Below are 20,886 nucleotides of genomic sequence, written 5' to 3'. Positions count from 1 at the left end.
CGAATCGAACCGAATCGAAACCGATTCCGGCGAGGAGAATGATGAGGAGTACACTGTGGAGCATAACTATAGCACCACTAAAATTTTCAAGATAACATTTATATAATGATTTCCAAATATTGATAGTACTACACGGAAAGAATTGGAAAGACCTGCATAATACAAAAAGAGTGAAAATATTATTAATTTAAAACACAATTTGTGGCACTAGAGTTCCTCCACCGAAATTACGTTTGCAAAAATATTTTGGTTCTTTTGGAAGGTCCGGTATAAATGAAATCCACTTGGACCACCGAGATTGAATTTCTTCTGAACGGAAAAAACAATTTAGGGAACAACATTAAATGGAGAACATAGAATATCAGCTCTCAATTTTATGAATGTCTAAAATGAACATACATGATCCCAATTTCTATTCACGTCTTCACGAGCGTCTGACTGTTTAATGGCATTTTAGAAATGTAGGTGCAGACATAAATTTTCATAACATAAGTGTTAACACACTGTCTTTCATTCTCCGAATGTTGCTGACACGAGAAGGCTTGATAGCGATATATTAGGTTGGCAACTAAGTTCGCGACCTCCACATTTTCTCAGACAAAGTCATTTATATATATTTCTTAAGCACGAGTATTTTATATCAAATTAACCGCAAAATTCAGAGCTTTCCACTGATATACAGTTCAAAAGGAATGATCACTGAACGAGGTTATAATGATACAATAAAAGAATTACGAAACAAAAGGTCGCGAATTTAGTTACCAACCTAATAACTATTTTCAATTCTCCTAATTCAGACTAAAATTGTTAAAACAAGGCTTTAATCTGCTATCCAACTGAAGAAAAGTTTTGTGACTGCAAGAGCTGGCTTTTAGCTTGAAATCGGCGATAAGAAAGGTGTTAATAATGAAGGTGGGCTATAGTTTTACGGGATGAAAACAATTTCTCTCTTTCATCTCGATATAGACACGGACAAACTATGTTTTCTCGTATCATGGAGATGGTTCTGCTGAATGATTGTTCGAAAGTAAGAAAATCTTGAAAACATGGTCTACAGTCATGCGGCGCAGTGTAGGAGTTAATGCACGAAGGGGAGAGGGTAGTACTCACTGAGATACATTGTCGGGTCGAAGGGTAGCTGGTATCTGGTACTCGGGGTGTAGCACGCCGGTCCTGTTGAACTCCTGCACCCTCGTTGGACGCTCGGCGCCGAAGGGCCTAGGGCTGCCGATTGTCCTGTATCCCTGGTGCTGGGATAACTGCTGTAGCTGTCGGAGCTGCAACTGTTGCTGCGACAGTCCCTCGCAGAATGCGCAACCGGTGCCTTGACGCGCGAACACTGACACACTGACGAGGAGGAAACCGATTTGCAATATGTGACGGAGCATGACGGTGTCGATTTTTCTCAGGCGGGAAATGGGTATTATTCGGGTTGTGTCTAGAGTGTGGAGGATGACTGCCGAGACGCCGCTACGTCTGTCGTCCAGTGGTGAACGAGTTCGACTGTGTGCCGAACGGTAGACGATGCCAGTCAGCGAACGAGGCTGCCGCTTGGGAAACCACGCTGAGACGAAACGAAATAACCCCTCTTCGCTTCCTACCGAGGCGACTTCGTGTTTGCCCCATCTTCTGGAAGGAACCCTCCCTCTCCTCTCCTCGCTCCTGCCTCCTTTCCCTTACTCTCAACCCTGCCTCGTCCCCCACGACCGATCAAACCGTACACACTCGTTGTTATGTTTTGTCGTGCATGTGCTAGTGCCCGACCACGTGTACGTGGGTGACCCTAATTCGAGGGAATCTTTGGAGAACCAATTCCAAGTTCGCGGGGTTACGTATCAACGGCGTCGTTTATATGTATTAACCCTCGGTCATCGAACACCGGTACCGGCTTCGGAACCTGCCTGTTGCAATACTTCCGAACAATGCAGCCCGAAAACTTACCGATCTCTTTGTTTCCCCTCATTAACACTAGATCTACCGAGCACCGAAACCGATTAAAATGTGTTTGCTCACAAAAATGACAAGGCTCTATTTATTTACAGTTTTTGCCATTTTTATTACAATATATAATATGTACGCTTGGAGAAAGAAATTTATCGAATCAATTTCATAACCTCGACACAAACTCAACAACCTCGAAAATTCCATAAATGTCACGTACATATATAATAAAATAAGTGAATTGATAATGAGCATTCTCCTTCAACTGCCAGGTGCATTTTCCAAATATTAATCGAATTTGGTGCAATAGTTATATTAGCGTAATAATTAATTTTTGAATGTGGACAAATAATTCCGTCACCCATGTATGGTCGATCGATATATCTGATCGAATGATAAAATGTATGTGTTATTTGTAATTTCAAAAGAAAAGAAAATATGCAAAACTGGTCGTTTGTCCGGCTACGGTACGAGTAGGTGTTAAGTGAATTAATGACGGTGGTCAACGGGTTAATGTGTATATACAGTAACAGTGAAAACCTTGGTTAGTATGTTGCCGACGTACAATGTGTTCAAAATAATTGTTATAAAATTAAAGGCATTGAATATCAATTTACACGTTCTGAAATGAACTAGAGTAAGGTTTCGAACTTTATTATCAAGTAACTAATAATTGTAGTAACCCTGTTTTTTTTAGAATTATTATAAGTCAATTTTGCGCAAATTGTATGATTAAATATTTCCTTAGCAGTAACGCGTTTCTAAATACTCACGTTGTTAAAAATTGTTTAGCAGCTGGTATTCATTTTGTCTCGATGTGAAAAAATATCGCAACGCCGATTATGAATGACTACTATTTCACTAAGAAAACAAGCGCCAGTCATCAGTGGCTGGTCTGTTAAATGTCGACTGAAAGATCCGCGTCCGGTGTGCAAGAACGAAATTTTTTCGTTTTCTTTCAGTATACCCGTTTTTTTTATCATGGATTGGTGCAGAAATTGATTTTCATCCAAATAAATAAGTAGAAGATCGAGTTTGAAAATTGGTTGAGTGCACGTGCTACTGAATGGGCATCAGCGTCTAACGTGTCTGTTCATGACTTACCGTTTCTTCTTACAAATGCTTACGCGCGCGCGAACTCGGCGAATTATCGAGTTCGTTTCTCTCGGAAACAAAACATCAAACGTAAAAACTTTATTATATATACGCGACTTACGTTTCAAGGATGAATATTCTACTTTTCTACTTTAGTACTGTAATTGTAAGTACGTTGAATCCGTAGTTTGAGGAATGAGAGCAATCGGGGGTAGTCCGTGAGAAGCTCTTGCGTTTTCGACACATTTCCCGAGTTAACTTTTGATTACAGTAAGTGTACGTTAAATAAAGGGTCGTCAAAGTGACTTGATACATACAAGACAGTTGCATTATATGTATGTGATATTTTCCATACTAGTACGAGCAAAATCAATGTCATACTATGTTCTACTAACATTAAACCTACCATCACCAGTTGAAATGACCGGATCCAGATTTTTTATTTTACGATTATTGATATAATGAAAATAATTTCGTAAGAAATATTACAATAGGAGCTGCACAAAATCTAAATAAAATCAATCTTGTCATTTTTATAATGGAACATGTATTTTAAGGCTCGGTACGTTTAGTGTTAATTAATACTTGACATATGTACCTGTGCTCGTACAATGTAAAATATTAAATTATCGAGGGTGCACCAAGTATGATACGATACTAAAAAAATTTTATCTACAAGTTTTGTGCCACAAGTGATTCAACATTGCTCACTTTTTAATCAGATTATATCCTTATTATTTTCCATACTGGCACGAGAAAAATAAATGTCATATTATGTTCTATTAATTAATACTTGACATGTGTACCTGTGTTTGTACAAAGTTAAATATTAAATTATCGAGGGTGTACCAAGTATGATACGATACTAAAATCTTATCTACAAGTTTTCTGCCACAAGTGATGTCAACATTGCTCACTTTTTAATGAAATTCGATTCTTTTCAGTTAAAGTATAATCTACTCCTTTTTTTAGATACTCGGTTTGAATAACATGTTTGATAAAAAAAGTTAGGCTCACTTTACAGATAAAGCACTTAAGAAAGTGCAATTAAATAGAATCTTATTTTCAGTGTAGCCTTTGTATAGATCTGAAATGAATAAAAATCGTGCTAGATTCTGTTGAATTTTATATTCCAGTATTTTTTGAAAATTTTCAGAAGTTTGCATAAAGATCGGCAGTCCAGTTACAGCTATAAAATTACATGTTCCGAACGCGTGCGGCCTCGGCGTCACACGTGGCACGGGACGCATCAAAGACAAAAGTAAGAAGCAAACGCTAGAGGTAGAGGAAAAAGAAAAAGAGACTCAGGTGCGAAGAGGTGATCGAGAGCGACGAATTCCGCTCGCCTGAGATCAAGTACTGATGATCAACTTTGGTGACAAAAGCGGTAGACCAACGACGCCGACGAGCCTATCCAGCCATGATCGACTCCGTGACACGGGGACTAGAAAGGGACGCGTCTATGGGAGAGAACGAAAAGAAAAGAAAGAGATAGAGAGGAACAAAAAGGTATGAATCGCGAGCTACCCACGCCGACATAGTAGCCGTGGCGTAGATAAGGAAGAGCTAATTATTAGCTCTCTGGTCGTTCTCGACGGCTATCGAGAGCTGCATAAGGTAAAGCAAGGCGGATGGACGGTTGTAGAGCGGCATCAAACGGGACCTTCCTGTTTCGTCGGGGCGCGAGGAAAGAAGGAGCCGATATGGCGCGAAGATCGTGCAGAAAGGGAAGTTATATACGGTACGCTTCACTGTATCTTGGACCAACCATGGGATGATGATGACAGCAGGTCTGGCGGGTGGCAGGCCAATAAATCATGGCCTGCAGTGTGGGAACCTCTGCCTATATGCTCGTCTCTGCGTGTATGGGGGTATGCCATCGGTAAAACCTTTACTCCCGTGAGTCGATTGCAGGGTGACCGTACGTCGTACGTGCATATAACTCTTTCTCTTTCTCCGTTCGGCTTCGGTTCCACGGTCTTTCGCGTGCGCACGCTTGCTACTCTGCTCGGGCCCACCACGCGCGCTCGCATCATCTCGCAGGAGGCTCGTATGAGGCTCGCGCGTGTATAGCAACACCGGGAGATGCGATACAGGCATCGGGATCGGCAACTCTCGGTGATATAGGTGTGCATCTGCTATGAATACACCGTATTGCATTGTTACTATGAAGGGCACCGTACATCCCGTGTAATCAGTAACGGTGCACCGGTTAAGCGAGATCAGCCTTTTTCGGTATTCGCTCCTCTTTTTTTCTCTCCGATCCGCTCACCATTCAATCGTGCAACCGATATTATGTACATGTGAAAACCTCACCTTCGGGAACGACAGACACCGACAAATGAGCGCGAAACACCTGTAGAAGAGAAATATGTTTCTTTATGAGGATGTCGTGGTAGGATCGATTCTCGACAGTCCCTGCCAGCATCGAAAGACGAACTGCATTCACGCCTTCATCGGAGAGAGACTATACTCGCTGAGTAAACTGACTGTTTGGACTTCGAAAAAGTTTCAGAACTTTTTCATCAGCTACATTGGAATTTATTATACGTGGTATACCGTTTTTTTTTAAAAAAGTTTACGTGTTATAAGTTCGAACGAGATGAAAATTTTTGATTTGTATTGTATTATAACAGTTCCTGTTACAGAAAATGTTCTATCTCAAGGATTCTTTTATATCTGTTCTCATTGGAGCTTATAATATGAGAACCTTTTTGTTTTCTTAATTAATATACAAATTGTTCTCGAACATTATAACAAGTGCCAAAAAACAAAACTCAGTTTTGAGGGGTTGTTTGCAAGACAGATATAAAAAAATATATGCAAGACAGCTATAAGAAAATTAAAAACTGTTCCGCGTTCTTTGTTTTTCAAATGAAAGTCGCCATTTATTTTGAATTGCTAAAATCACTACTCACGTGGTTTCGGCGATGATTGGCTCAGAATAAGTTTCTGGGATAAATCGGTAAGCTCGGCAGCCGTATTATCGAGAAAAGTAACAAGTTAAAGTAGGATCGCGTTTAGAAATGCGAACGACGAAGATCAAATACTTTTTACAAGTGTCCGAGCTTTAAAACGACGCGCTAAGTTTGTAAATATCTCAACTAAATTTATAGTTATAGGACTCTTCGTGGTTAATAATCTTCCAAGAGGGACAAATTTATATTTATCATATGACTAACATTTAATCCAGTAGTTGAATATTCATGATACAAAAATAGAATCTGTATAATTTACAAGTTAAGTAAGTTTGACATTTTCATCACGAGTCAAATATATCATGTTGGAAAATGCGTGGAATCAATTATTATCAAATACTGAAATAAACGAAGAATCTGAGAACAATGAAATGCTTATAGCTTTACGCAACGTGCCAGGCGGTGGAAATTCTGATAAAAGCGTTATAATCGAATGGCTGAATAGCGATAAAATAAATGTTACAAATGATAAAGAGATTGTGGAGTTGATAAACAAATGAGCAAACAATTCTAATGAAAATATGTAGAAGAAAATGAGGAAGAATTTAATATAATAATATGTAATATTATTCCCATACACTCGTAGAAGCATTTTTTTGGCAAAGAAGTTATGGCTACCCCTAATAGTTTCTACATATTTTTTAGATGGTCACCTTTTGAAAATTTAATTCTTGAAATGTCTAATTTTAGCATATTCACAGAGAACTATGAAAAAATGATAAACCCCAGGCTGTGTTGACATTTTAGTACATGACAAATAGACTGCGGATCTTTATGCAAAATAAAAATGTTCTTCATTGATTGTGGGAAGCAGGAATAAAATAAAAATTGATTTCATCCCTTAATGGCTTCATTGCATTAAAAACAACATGGCGAATGTTCTTAAAGTTTTCTAATCCTTTACTGCTTTATATTTCACTCAGCCAATTTCTTCATAAATGCATAAAAATCCGCAGTCCAATGATAAATGAAGTGTGTAGATTGCTGATAAAAATTCAAAACAATAGAGGTTTAATGTAGGTACTTAGTAGTGACGGACAGGCGATTAAATGAATATTTTTATATGCATATTAGAATTGATAAAGCATTCATCCCACTAAGAGAATTTCTATTAAATACAATACTACAAAACGATTGTTAGCAAGCGTATGTAGGTGGGTAAAATTGAATTTAGGGAAGTGTTACAGATAAATGCGGAACGTTTATACGATTGCGGGAGGATTGATATTGTGCATTAAGCAGGGAAATGTATAGTGGACCACAGAATGCGTTCTTCGACACGATTTCCCGCTCTCTAATTTCGTTCGAAGATCGATGCACGTGCGCATCGAGTTATTCGCGCAATGCGGAACCATCCCCGTTACATAACAATGTAACGTAATTCATATAAGAGAACACCGGATTTCGTAAGGATCATGTTCGCAATAGGCACGCTCGGGAGAAGAAGCGAAAAGAAAAACGAGCATTGTTCGAAGAAGCAAAACGATACAAGGGGTAAAAACGATCGCGGTACGGCTTCATCGAGGTATCGTTTTTTTATCGAGTTATCGTTTGGATCGGTGCCTTTATCACTATATACACTCTTTTTCGTGACAAGATTTCAGATAATATTCACCTAACCATTGTTTTTGTATTTGATTATTATATGTAGTGATCGTCTATCGTGATAATGCATCGCAACACGAATACTTAATCTGATAAATTGTGTAGCAATTAAACGGCTGCTTAATTAAACGCAATTTTATTTATATAAGATGTACGAGATCATGTTGAAAATGTTGAAATAAGAGGTAAAATTTTAGTACTGTATTCTAACTTTTCTAACAATGAGGATGGTGAATAAACATTAATCTGAAATAAAGTTATTCCTTTTTGAAATATACATTCTTTTTGCTGTGGAAACTACACAAAGGTTAGTGCAGTAAATAACGCACTGTACTTAATTATTGCAAATTAGAAGTGAATAGGCTTAAGAATGCAACAATCAAAGCTACTCAAGGCCTGGAAAAATAATAAATTCGTTTTGCTTATATATTGTAATTTTACATGAATAACTATCACAAAGTAGGATTCTAAGCTCTGGAATTTGTCTCATAAGTTTAAGAAGTAAATTTATTTACTAAAGCGAGTGCTATTGACATTAACGGCATACCTAAAAGAATAGCATGCAAATTTTGGGAAATGAAGTTTAGATATTATTAGAAGACGCACGACTGGCAACTCGCCCTCAAATGTGATTTATAGCACAATGGAGCAACGGCTTGTTCGAGTGGAACTGGATTTAGCCAAAATATTTTGTGAAAATTGCATTAGTTTAACGACCTTTAATTTTATTTCTGGACGAACAATATTGTTGGTAGTCTGGAAACTCGTAAGAATCGACTTATTACAGCATATAATAAATTGAACATAGATAATAATAATAATAATAATAATCTTGAATAGTCTCCGGAATGTCAATGCAAATTGTACATTGTTCCAGGAAGAAATAATTCTTCGCAATTCCTTTAACCTTTAAGAATTCGTTGCATTGTACACCTATTGCCACACATTGTCCAATATAATTTGATTAACATTTAAACCAATAACCGCGAGTAATATCAGGTGTCTCTAAAAAAACCGGTAACTTCATCCGCGATAGCCTAATGATATACATGTTGCATCGCCACGACAATCGCATATTTGCAATGTACGTTTACGTTTTATATGATATAATACATATGCATTGTTCAGAAACGAGTTGATGTATTGAAATCAGATCTTCTGCTGCCTCATCACTTGGTTCAGGACCCTGACAGAGACCGGTGAATGGTAAGTGCAACTTTGTATATTTAGATGCCTTATCTTCTCAACCCAACATATTGAATCGCGCGTTCTACATATTCACGAACGAATTGATAATACATACACAGCTACATATATTGCTGCATCATTTGGTTAGACACATACATACCCAACCGTTTGAAATAGCTGCGTCATGACTAATTTATGTTGCATTCTTTTGTGATACTATACTATCAAAATTCCCTTAAATATTTTTGCAGGCTTGGTACTGTTTTGACAATAACAAAATCGGTAACTGAATGCACTTCAACAAATGCAATTTTCTCAAAACAAAAAGTGCTTTTTATTCGCGAAATTTCTAACTAAAGCATGTTTATAATTTAAATAATTATAAAATTAAAAACTGAAACCAGTTAAAAGAGCTTATGAAACATCGATAAAATGAATACAAAATATTTAGGTCAAGTACGACTGCAGATTAATTGTTTATGTTCACATTGATGAGAGAAATAAATCAATTCATGGAATGAAAGTATATTAAAAAAAGAGGAGAGCATTATAAAATTGTATGAACCTAAACTGTTTGTGCAGATCATTTAAAACTTAAAGCTTCGAGTAATGTATGAAATTAGTAAGATACAATAAAAGCACCACGACTTTATTGTTTAATTAACGCAAAGATTGATATAAATTTTAATTACAGCAGTTATTGTCAAATGATATTTACGTACTGCCACAATGTAAATAGATCGAATTATTGCGTCGTGTAAGGTGTAATAATTAAAGCCATCTTTGGTAACGCAATAATGTTTTAATTGACGGAATTTTAATAATATTGAAGTACCACGACAGTCATAAACAAATTGGTATATATTAATTTTAAGTGAAAGCAAATTGGAGTCTTGAAAACGAATTCAATTTCCTCTGCGTCATACATATACAAATACATTCTGTCTCGACTAAGGTACATGTATATATGAGACAAACAAACTGTAGCAAGCATGGAAGTGGGGGAGAGCGAAGGGAACAATGTTGTAAAAAATGCAACGTGGGCTACTTTAATTTCAATCTTACGAACATGGACTCCATTAACTTTTTTCAACCACGTATGTGTTTCCGGATTAATTGCTTTCTACCTTTTTTCTTCAGGCAGTTACGGGCAATAAAGTAGTGTAGATGTTCTGTGATCGCTATATAATGGATCCAAAGTTTCGATATTATCCTCGGGTCAGTCTTGATAAATGGCAGATTCACTGTAAAGGACTTGAACCTTTTTCGGTAGTTATTTTTGTAGCCTCCGGCCGCAGGATGATCTATAACTGCAACATTGTGGCCCGTGCCTCGAGTAGCCGACTATACTCTTTAAAAGAACCGGTTAAAATCAAAACGACCCATAGGTTCGAATTTTTAAAACAATTATCGATCGTTTACAAGATGACACCCCAATTAAACGTATCTTGACTTTACCCTTTCGGTCATGGCGTCCTCATATAAAGACATACTAAATAAATACTTGGTGTATCTACATTCGGTACATTTTATTGTTTTTAAACGTTGTCTTCATATTGTCACAACCAGAGATACACCCCCCTCCCCTTGGGGACCTCCTCGGAGATGTTTTATACAAAGAACTGCTTAGCAAAGCCATGATTTTTCCAGGAATAAATAATTCGTGATCAAAATGGTTAACTTGGCACGTTAATGTTTATGAAAGTGAGAGTTCTTCAGCAACTTTCTCTCAGCTACTTGATCGCCACCGATTTCTACAAGTACCTTCCCAGAAGGGTTATATAGGGTTAAAGATTGATGTCAAATACCTTTTGGATTGTTTAATCTTTGTTATAATTTCTCGCAGACAATTAACCTTCAGACTCCTGCGAGTTCTAGGCTTATGATATTTCACTAATACCATTTTACTCCAATATAAGACAATTGCTCAGAACCGGTCTTCGTCGTATTTCGGATGAGGGTACCTATGCGTCACCTAGGAGTCACGAATCATTCCTGCATAGCATACGGAGGGTTCAGAACGATGATAGTAAACCATTCTGCCAAAGCGACTGTCATTTTGTTTTTTGTTATTCGAACACCACTTTGGAAACCTTTTAAATGAAATTATCACAATTATTTGGTTGGCAAGAAAGTAATTTCGGTATTTTAAGGTGAAGTAGAGCCCCATTTTTTATTCAAGCAATGAACTTTAATAAATAAGTTTAAATAAATCTTTTTCCAATAAGAATAAATAAGAAAATATTTTATTGATTAAAGTTCATCGCTTTAATAAAGAAATTCGATTTTTTCTTTCACCTTGAAATACCGAAATTAACTAATAGTTACACGATAAAATACAGTCTTACAAATTCATTAATAATTGCACGATAAAACACAGTCTTACAAATTCTCAAGTGGAAGCTACAGTTTGTTCGGCAATCATAGTGGTGAATAGACTGCTAATGTTTATGCGAATTTTTATTTTGTTAGTCGAATGTCAAGAAAGTAGAGTGAAGAATTATACTTCACTATATTCACGATAGAAGTATTAGTCACTATAGAAGCAACTGAACAGTATTAAATTGTATTAAACCTTATTTAACATACTTATTTAATATTAATGATATATTAATGATAAAGATTATCTCCTATAAACGCATGAAAGTGAGTGACAAGTACATTTTTTCAGTTGTTTAAAACGATCAAAAAAGAAAACATATTTTTATGTATTATTATTTTGCATACAGATCTGCAGCCTAGTCATGACTTTAGTAGCAGACAAAGAGCTAACAATAAGTGTAGTCTTCTTCACCGTTTCATTTAAATCCCTTTACACTTCACACCGCCTTCCTTCCCGGTTACCATAATGTGTTTGTAATTATATTAAATGAATTTTTTGTTTAAAATAAAACTGGTTGCACTCACTCATAATGGAATCGACGTAATTATAGAATATTGATATCTTACAATCTCAACATTCGACAAAGAAGTTCAGTTAAATGCAGTAGGAAGGAATGGGTATCGTTTTACATGCCATTCCGAGAACTTTGCAGGAAATGTTTTACTGAGCGAACTGGATAGGTCTGCTTCTTGACAACCATGCTGACCAGATATCTTGATCTTTATTTGCGGCAACAACTATGCAAAATGAAATAATGACCGTCACAACCGCGAACGTTACCGTAACTATTCGCAAAGAACGTATACAGGGTGATCTTAACAACTAGATAGAGCTTAGCGCAAGAGAAGTTAGAAAAATATTACGGCGAAGAATCTTTTTGCAAATACTATAAACCAAATATTCACACTATACTATCCAAAACATATTTGATCATTCACGTCACCATTCTTTAGCAGTGGTAAAAGCTATTTGAATTTATTCACGGTTCATTTATTTTGTTTTATTCCTTCAAACTGCTCTATTATTTACAATTATTACTTAAATAATCATACGATTTTTTCAGTGTACACAAATCTGTATGAAAAATAAGAACTTTCAACCTGAATTGTGCATCAAACCGGGTAGCTTGACAACAATGTAAAAATATTAGAAATTGCTTTAAATGTTTTTATACTTACTCATTTTTGGCAAAAATTCATGAAACAGTAGATTGACGTACCGTTCATTTTGTTATTCTCTCTAGATTGTGATTATTCCAACTGATCAAGTATTTTGCAACGGTAGGCAACGTTCAACAGGATTTCAGGAACCTTGTCGCGTGTCAGGTCAACGAATGCGTCCCACGTCATTTATTTTTCATTCCCGTGCTGATAGTTTCTCATTAGATATCTCGAAATTGCTTTCCGCGATGTCTTTTGTCGCCGAAGACGAAGGAGCCAGTTAAACGAAACACGAGCAGACTTCGCTCTCATTCGAAAAAGTCAAAGGCTACCGCGGGTCAGAAAATGGTGAAACTCGAGACTGGTGCTCGTAAAACGAACGCTAGGAACTACTACCCCTGTTGCTAATGCTGCGCTACGAAAGTTCTGAACGTTCCTTGAACGTGATGGCGTTCCTTTAATCGCGCGTCGCATCGACTTCACAAAGGGTGAACGATCAGTCTCTTTTTTTTCGCACGATCTTCCTCATTGATTAAGAATTTCTGTACTTCAGGACCAGTTGAAATACTCATTTGTTACTTTTTAAGAAAGAAACGTTTCCTATATAGAATGTATTAATTGAGAGTGTAATTCTCATTGTTTTTAATTTTACGCAGAATAATATTAAGATCAAAGAACGCATGAATGCAATGAAACAGCAAATCAGCAAAGTATTTCCTATAATTAATGACGTTTCTCAATACTTAAACTTCACAATAATTAATTTCACAATGAACACACTGAATGTCAGTTGTAACTAGAATATGTTTAATGTAATAATAGAAATAATGCTAATGTGCTTTCCACTTTATTTTTACAGGAACAAATACTTTAAACAGTGGGATTTTTATTTTTGTTTAACTGGATATAACTTGAAAATGGGAATGTGTATTTATTTATTAGAAGGATTAGAAAATTTATGTTTTTCACTAATAATTTTAATGTAGTGAAAATAATATGTTAATAATCTTTTCACTGTTCTAAATTGCACCTACTCATTTTAGTCAAGAACGCATAAAAACCTGAGTCCACTGATCACACAATAAGGCCAGAATAAAATAAAATGAAGCGAGATAAGGGAAACAGAGATGCGCGAAGGGTAAGGGTGTGTGTTTCGATCGTGAATCGATGTTAATAACCTTTGACAGGCGATGTGTTTAACAACACTCTCTGAAAGTGTTCTAGATGCATTTCTTTACATCTTGTTCATATTCTAGCAGGAATAAACACGTTTGTAGTAAACTGGCCGTAATAGGGAGCCGGTGGTTAGCCGCAACATATTGGAACAAATGACGTTAGTCGTAGATGCGAAGGGTTCGAAAAGACTTACACCGCAAGGCATTGCTTTTACGAGTTTCGGTTTAGCTAGCTCGATCGTTTCTCGGACAAGCCATGGCAGAGCCTCGAATGTCAGGTTCTGATGATCCAGTTGAGTATCGAGTTTACACGTAACTCGCTCAAATGCGAGTCTTTCCTTCGTCCCCTTCGGCCTCTCCCTCTTTCTCTCTCTCTCTCTTATTTTGTTGATCTCTTTCTCTATCGTCGTCTCCGTCCTTCTTTCTCTCCCTCCTTTGTCTTCTATTCGTTTTCACGCGGCGAAGACCTACTCTGCGTTTTGCTGTCCACCACCTCGTGATAGTGACCCTGGCCGAAGGACCCACCGACACCTTCCAAGTGTTACGCGGTCCAAGCGTTACCGTATAACCGTGCAAGAAAATCTCACCCGGTCACATGAGGTCCCTTTCGGGTGCTCAGGTATCACACTGGCAACCTGAGATCTTATTCGGAGCTTGTACAGGTACACGCGTACGTATTATACGTATATTGCTCGCTTATGTTGCTCCATAACGCGCCCCTTGCGGATTAGTTTCTAGATTTACGTGCGTTCGGACAGAACGTTCCTTTTGAATATACTCGCTCTGAATGGACTTTGTGCATTCACTGTGACTCCCATTAATATTCGGACGCTCTTAAAAAGACGATAACTTTTTTAATATTGAAAATACTAAAAGTTCTTTTTTTACAAAAAACCATCCATTTAAATAGACGTATCATTATATTTTTAAAGATATTCAGTGCAAAAGAATTGGTAATAAATAAAGTTTGTGATTTTTAATTTGCTGGTTGAACTTTCTTTAACCGTATAGTTTAAGCATAAATGGTTATTTGATTTGTCTCAAACGTATAGAGTATGTTCTGTAATTTTCAAAATGTTATAAAAATAAAATTTGATTTGTGTATAAACAGATATGAACGCATACATTTATGTGATAATACAAACTTTGGCTATTTACTTCACATGTAATTGTTTGGAACATATACTATAGCAATTTAATCAGTCGTGTATTATATCCGAGATAGTACGAAGACGTCTTAAAGATGTCCCGAATGTTAATTAAATTAAAAGAAGGGAAGAGTAAAAATAGATTTCGACAAAAACGAGTTTAAAGTTAAATCTAGCTTTGTCAGAAGAAAGCATGTGGAATTGACATAAAAGTGTAATAAAAATAACAATTGCAATTAAAATCACTATAAAGATAATAAAAATTGAAGTTGAAATTGAAGAGTTGAAATTGTAGTTGAAATTGAAGAGTTGAAATTGAAGAGTTGAAATTGAAATTGAAGCAAAAACACTAACTCGAACAAATAATACCAATGCTAGTATTGTTAGATTATGGGTACATATTACAAAAACCACACTGTTTATGGTCTTAAAGACGTCTTCTTAGGACGTAAGACTTTCAAACTTGAAATAGACGTAAAATGGATGTCTTTAAGACGTCGTGTGCTATCTGGCATTACATTTTTATGAATGTGTACAATAAAATCCTGTATATATTGCATAAGTTATTATTTTTCATAAACAGATTATAAAATAGGGTTTAACATAAAGTAAAACTAGTTATAAGTATAATTTCTCTCTCGGAAAATCATGGCGGAGATTGTTCCGTTGCCCTACTTATTATAGTATTAGTGACAATGAATTTTAAACACTACAAAAATAATGAATGAATATGTCAGAAAACAAGACTGAAATCTTCATTTTGAGGAATGTTTCTTCTGGTTTGGAATGCTTTTTAATTATTGTCTGAATGATATTAATTTCCCAGTAACAATTAAACGCTCATTCGTTTGAAGCTCTATGGACACAAGCCTTCCTACTTTCATTCGTTGTTTGCCTGCGACCTTCCACTTCTAACAGTTTTGATTTAATGCATAGCGGAGATAAAGTAGAAGAATGCCATACATTATTGAAATGGCCCACGAAAATTAGTATGAATTCATACAAATTATTTCGTAATTTCAAACTTTTTAGCAGTACGGCCAGGAGGTAACCGAGTAAACAGTACACCTGTACAAAAAATTATGTGGCATTTCATTAAAACTTTTCATTTTCACGTTCAGTTTAACGTACGATATGAAAGATATCTTCACCGTTCCAAAGTTTGCAGAATAAACATTGCGGTAACGTATTCCGTCACTGCTTCATCATTTTCATTATAACTGTATTTATTTATTGGCATTGAATAATTACTTAACATCAACAGTTATTGTCTCAGACAAACAGATATGTACATATTTTTACTTCAACAATAAGGTATATTAATCAATTATTAAATACTTACACTCGCCTTCCTATAAAGAGATTTTTCTAAACATTCATATCAATTTTAGCTAATTCACTGAAACACTATTCTTATAAACCAATCACATATTTAATTACAAATAAACGCAATTCGTGTTTATTACATTTTTCCAAGTAAAATAATCCTAAGAACAGATAAAACTCTATATTTTCATTAATTTAGTTGTACACGTTAGAGGGTAACTAACTATATTCGATGTTCAAATGAATGCAAAATTTATGTCAATTGTGGTTCTAGGAAATTATGCTGAAGAGTCAATTGCAGTGTTTTAATTCGACAGATCCAATTCGTGCACATACGGAATACAAACATTTGGTCTCTGTACATACGTTTGTCGCATATTGCGCTCAGCAGGTACGTATTTATAGGTCTCTTCAAAATAGTTTCAGAGCAGTTGCAAAGACCGTAGAAATTCGCGGGAATTCACGCGTGTAGGGCATCATACGTAAGGCTATATTTCATCTTCCAAGTTTATGCTAAAATTTCAACTAGTCAACAATTTCAATGGTGGTCAAATTGTGTAGCTTAATACAGAAATACATCGAGGAATTTGAAATCATTAACTGTTATTATCGCGGATCTTCATGTAAAATAAAAATTTTCTACCTGAATTGCAACAAACTGGAGTGAAATAGAAATTTATTTTCTTTCATAATATGGTTAATAGGTTGGAAATAATATAACAGTATTTTTAAATTCTTCTAATGTTCTCACTGCTTTAAATTACACCTACTCATAACCATTATACATATTTGTAACGTCTTTCAAAAATTTTTCTCTACATTCTATCAACATCCTTAACACAAATAGTAAATACGTTTCTGTTACAGTTCTTTTCCATAAAAATGTTCCAACTAAACATTTTTTAGCTCTGTGTGTGTGTGTCCAGTGTACATTTAAGTAATACCGTATAACCAATAATCGAGAAAGCTGCAATGAATCTCACCATTTCATCGGAAGCAAACCCGTCGAGTCCAAACGTAAGCCCAGCATGATAGTTTATCATTCAACAACGACATCGGCGACGCGATCGCGGTGTTCGTCATCTACCGATAAATCGCGAATAAATTATATCGGAAGGACAGTGGCGGATAGTTCACGCGGATAGTTGAAAATAACTCATCGGTTACGGTCACTAGCGAGTTCAAGTGATTAATTAGACGTTCGCGATGCGAGATTCGTAAGAAGCTCCTACTGGAAATGATAATTTGTGTGGCGGTGCGCAACGGCCAATTGCGAAGTCATACATACAGGGTGTCCCAAAACCCCTTCGACTCCGGGAAATGGGAGGTTCCTTAGGTCATTTGAAGCAACATTTTCCTTTGCACCAATGTCAGCCGGGGCTTTGTTTAGGAGTTATTAACGAAAAACACGGACCAATCAGAGCGCGATCTAGACGCGCGATGGCACGATCAGCCCGGCGCGCCGGGAGACGAGCGCGGTGTAACGCCGCGATGCCGTAACGAACAAGAGTTTCTCGAGATTATGTGAATCTTCCCCGATTTGGATGAGCGTTGGATATGTTGTCAAGACCATGATTCTGAACAACATTACCCTTTACAGTTTTTGTCGGTCGGAAGAACTTTACTTGTCAATTCATATGGGTGGATCTCTTTACCCGACTTACGGCAACGTTACCCGAACGAGGGAAGAAGCAGAAACTGATTGTATTAAAAACTCACTTATGCAGCCGTAAATCCATTTGCTGCTTCGAAATGTGTGTCGCTGGGTCACTCGGTGACGAACTGCACAGATGTCTTTAGGTATACGACAGTACCGAAAGCTAAGGGACGTACGGTCAGGTCGACGAAGTGCACAGCCGGTGGTAGAAGGCCTAAAGGATGCGCGGTCAAGTCGACGATCCAGAATTTCACTTTCATTTTCGAATCGATAAATAATTCGTTTGTTTATTTCACACAGATGCCTTGAAATTTTTCCACACTCACAATCACTGTTCACATTTGTCAACACATAGTTATGCACTAATAATAATTGCTTAAACTAAGTAAACGATTATTTAATGTAATCACTAGACTGCGGATCTTTATGTAAAATGAAAGTTGGCTGCCGCTATTACAAGGGACAGGAGCCAGACAGATATTTGATTGTGATCATTTTAAGAAGTTGAAAATAATACATTGGTGTTTTGAAATTATTTTAATCTCTCTAGTGTCTTAAAATGCACCTACTCATGTTTGCTACAAATGCATGAAATCCGCAGTCTAGTGATTGCATTACCTGATTGTTGTAATTTGTGCAGCAGGACAAGGGATATGGCAATTATTATTAGTGCATAACTATGTGTTGACAAATGTGAACAGTGATTGTGAGTGTGGAAAAATTTCAAGGCATCTGTGTGAAATAAACATACGAATTATTTATCGATTCGAAAATGAAAGTGAAATTCTGGATCGTCGACTTGACCGCGCATCCTTTAGGCCTTGTACCACCGGCTGTGCACTTCGTCGACCTGGCCGTACGTCCCTTAGCTTTCGGTACTGTCGTATACCTGAAGACATCTGTGCAGTTCGTCACCGAGTGACCCAGCGACACACATTTCGAAGCAGCAAATGGATTTACGGCTGAATAAGTGAGTTTTTAATACAATCAGTTTCTGCTTCTTCCCTCGTTCGGGTAACGTTGCCGTAAGTCGGGTAAAGAGATCCACCCATATGAATTGACAAGTAAAGTTCTTCCGCGACCGTCAAAAAGTCTAAAGGAAATGTTGTTCAGAATCATGGTCTTGACAACATATCCAAAGCTCATCCAAATCGGGTAGAAGATAGTACAATCGATCGATTTACAATTACAAGTTTTTACATTTATCGCGTAAACTAAAGCCGGCTGACAAAAACTGTAAAGGGAAATGTTGTTCAGAATCATGGTCTTGACAACATATCCAAAGCTCATCCAAATCGGGGAAGATTCACATAATCTCGAGAAACTCTTGTTCGTTGCGGCATCGCGGCGTTACACCCCGCTCGTCTCCCGGAGCGCCTGGCTGAAAGTGCCATCGCGCGTCTAGATCGCGCTCTGATTGGTCCGTGTTTTTCGTTAATAACTCCTAAACAAAGCCCCGGCTGACATTGGTGCAAAGGAAAATGTTGCTTCAAATGACCTAAGGAACCTCCCATTTCCCGGAGTCGAAGGGGTTTTGGGACACCCACTACACTATACAGGGTGAATCACGAATCGTGATCAGTAGAGATTACTCTGTTATCTTCAGTCCGATCGAAAATGTTTTTATCAGGTATAACATGGTTTCAAGACAGCTTTCACGTGATTATAGCAAATTTTTCGTCAACTCTTTTTTTTATGATTTTTCAAGGTCACCTTCAAGGTTTTGCAAATACACTTATAATTTTTTTACGCCTATTTTTTAGAGGATTTCAAGGCGAATTCGGAAACATATCACAACATTTAAAAAAATTGCAAAAAAATGGTGTTAATTTTTTCTACAACAGTATATGTGTGATAAAAACATTTGCGATCGGACAGTTAATAATAGAGTAATCTCTACTGATCACGATTCGTGATTCACCCTGTATACGACATGAGACACTAGACTCTATACAAAACTATACAAATCCGTGTTATTGTTTATTTCATGAGAAGCATTAAAGCAATTATCCAAAATTATAGCACCACCTTGATTTTTAACACAATTCAGGGATTTTCATGTCGTATTTTGACTGAACAAGTGATTCACAACATGTAAATTACCAATTTCCTTTAAACCGAAATAAAGATTTATTTTGTCGTTGCCGATGTGTAGTTGGAGATTACACAAACATATAATAAATATAAATATTCTTTTTCAAAAGAGATCATAGAACAAAATGGTCGCTTCTAAATAATAAAAAATAGTGTTTCATTGTCCCTCGAAAAAACTTGCTTTCCAAATAATCGAATAAATCGTAGTGCAAGGTGATTAATAGCACACGTGTGTTATCATTTTGTCCATGAGTGTAGTATTGTCGCGGAGTGTAGAGAAAACGGAGTCGCAAATATAGTGATGGTATGGGGAGGACACCCCGCGGGACGGTAACAGTGTGTACGCGTACCGCTCTCGGCATACAATGCATCTCCTTGGCTCTCTCACCCCTCCCGGAATCCTGATCTTTCGGTTGAACCGACGTATTACTTATTTATTAGGACCGTGCCCGGGTGGTCCGCGACATGACGGAATCGATTACGCGAATTCGCGGAACTGGTCTTCCGGCCCGAGTCCCTTCGGAATTATGCTTCCACTCCTTCAGATTCGGTCCTCTTCCCTGCTGCCTCCTCCTTTAGATCCTTTCGTTTCTCCGTCTCCTTCCGACTGTCTCTTTCTCGCGAGATCCCTCTTCCTCTCTTTCGGTCAGACCTCTCTTCCCCCTAACCCTCTCCTACCTTTTTCGAACTTGTGTACCGTATACACACCCGCCACCCTCGTTCTTCTTTCATCTCCTATAGTTCTACCTTTCTCTATCAGCGGCAGGAGGGGATCACCGCCTCTCTGTTCCACCCATTTACCAACGGGCAGAAACGTCCGACATGGTCCGACGGATGCTAACGTTCCGGCTTATTATGTAATCAGAATAACAATAATTGTTTCGGAACCTTCGACTGCTCATCAATCCGGGTGACAGCCGATTGCCCCCGGCTACGTGTGGCCGTCGCTCGTTTAGCGATCCGTGGATAAGGATCAGAGGGCGGTAGACTTCGGAGAGCTTCGAATTATCTCCGCCTTTGCGAGCTTTATCGTTTTCTCGCGAGTTATGGCCTCCTCTCGTTCCCGAAGAGTATATACCAGAGAAGGGAACGGGTCCCGTGTGCCCCCAGAGAAAATTAGTACGTCGATATTCGGC

General features: G+C 37.3%; 1 protein-coding gene across 1 annotated transcript in view; it reads right to left on the bottom strand.

Moving 5' to 3' along the window:
* The window catches only part of Nord (neuron derived neurotrophic factor nord), a 29,059-nt gene extending 11,757 nt beyond the window's left edge, over positions 1 to 17,302 (bottom strand). Inside the window, exon 1 of the mRNA XM_076439916.1 lies at positions 1,111 to 17,302. Coding sequence (XP_076296031.1) covers positions 1,111 to 1,388 — 278 coding nt within the window. The 5' untranslated portion in view covers positions 1,389 to 17,302. The remainder of the gene's footprint in view (positions 1 to 1,110) is intronic.
* Positions 17,303 to 20,886: the final 3,584 nt, after the last annotated feature.

Source organism: Lasioglossum baleicum, chromosome 15 (genome assembly GCF_051020765.1).
Source record: "Lasioglossum baleicum chromosome 15, iyLasBale1, whole genome shotgun sequence".
NCBI classification, from domain to species: Eukaryota; Metazoa; Arthropoda; class Insecta; order Hymenoptera; family Halictidae; genus Lasioglossum; species Lasioglossum baleicum.
Note: the sequence above shows the minus strand (reverse complement) of the source record. Positions and strands in the feature narration are given on the sequence as shown.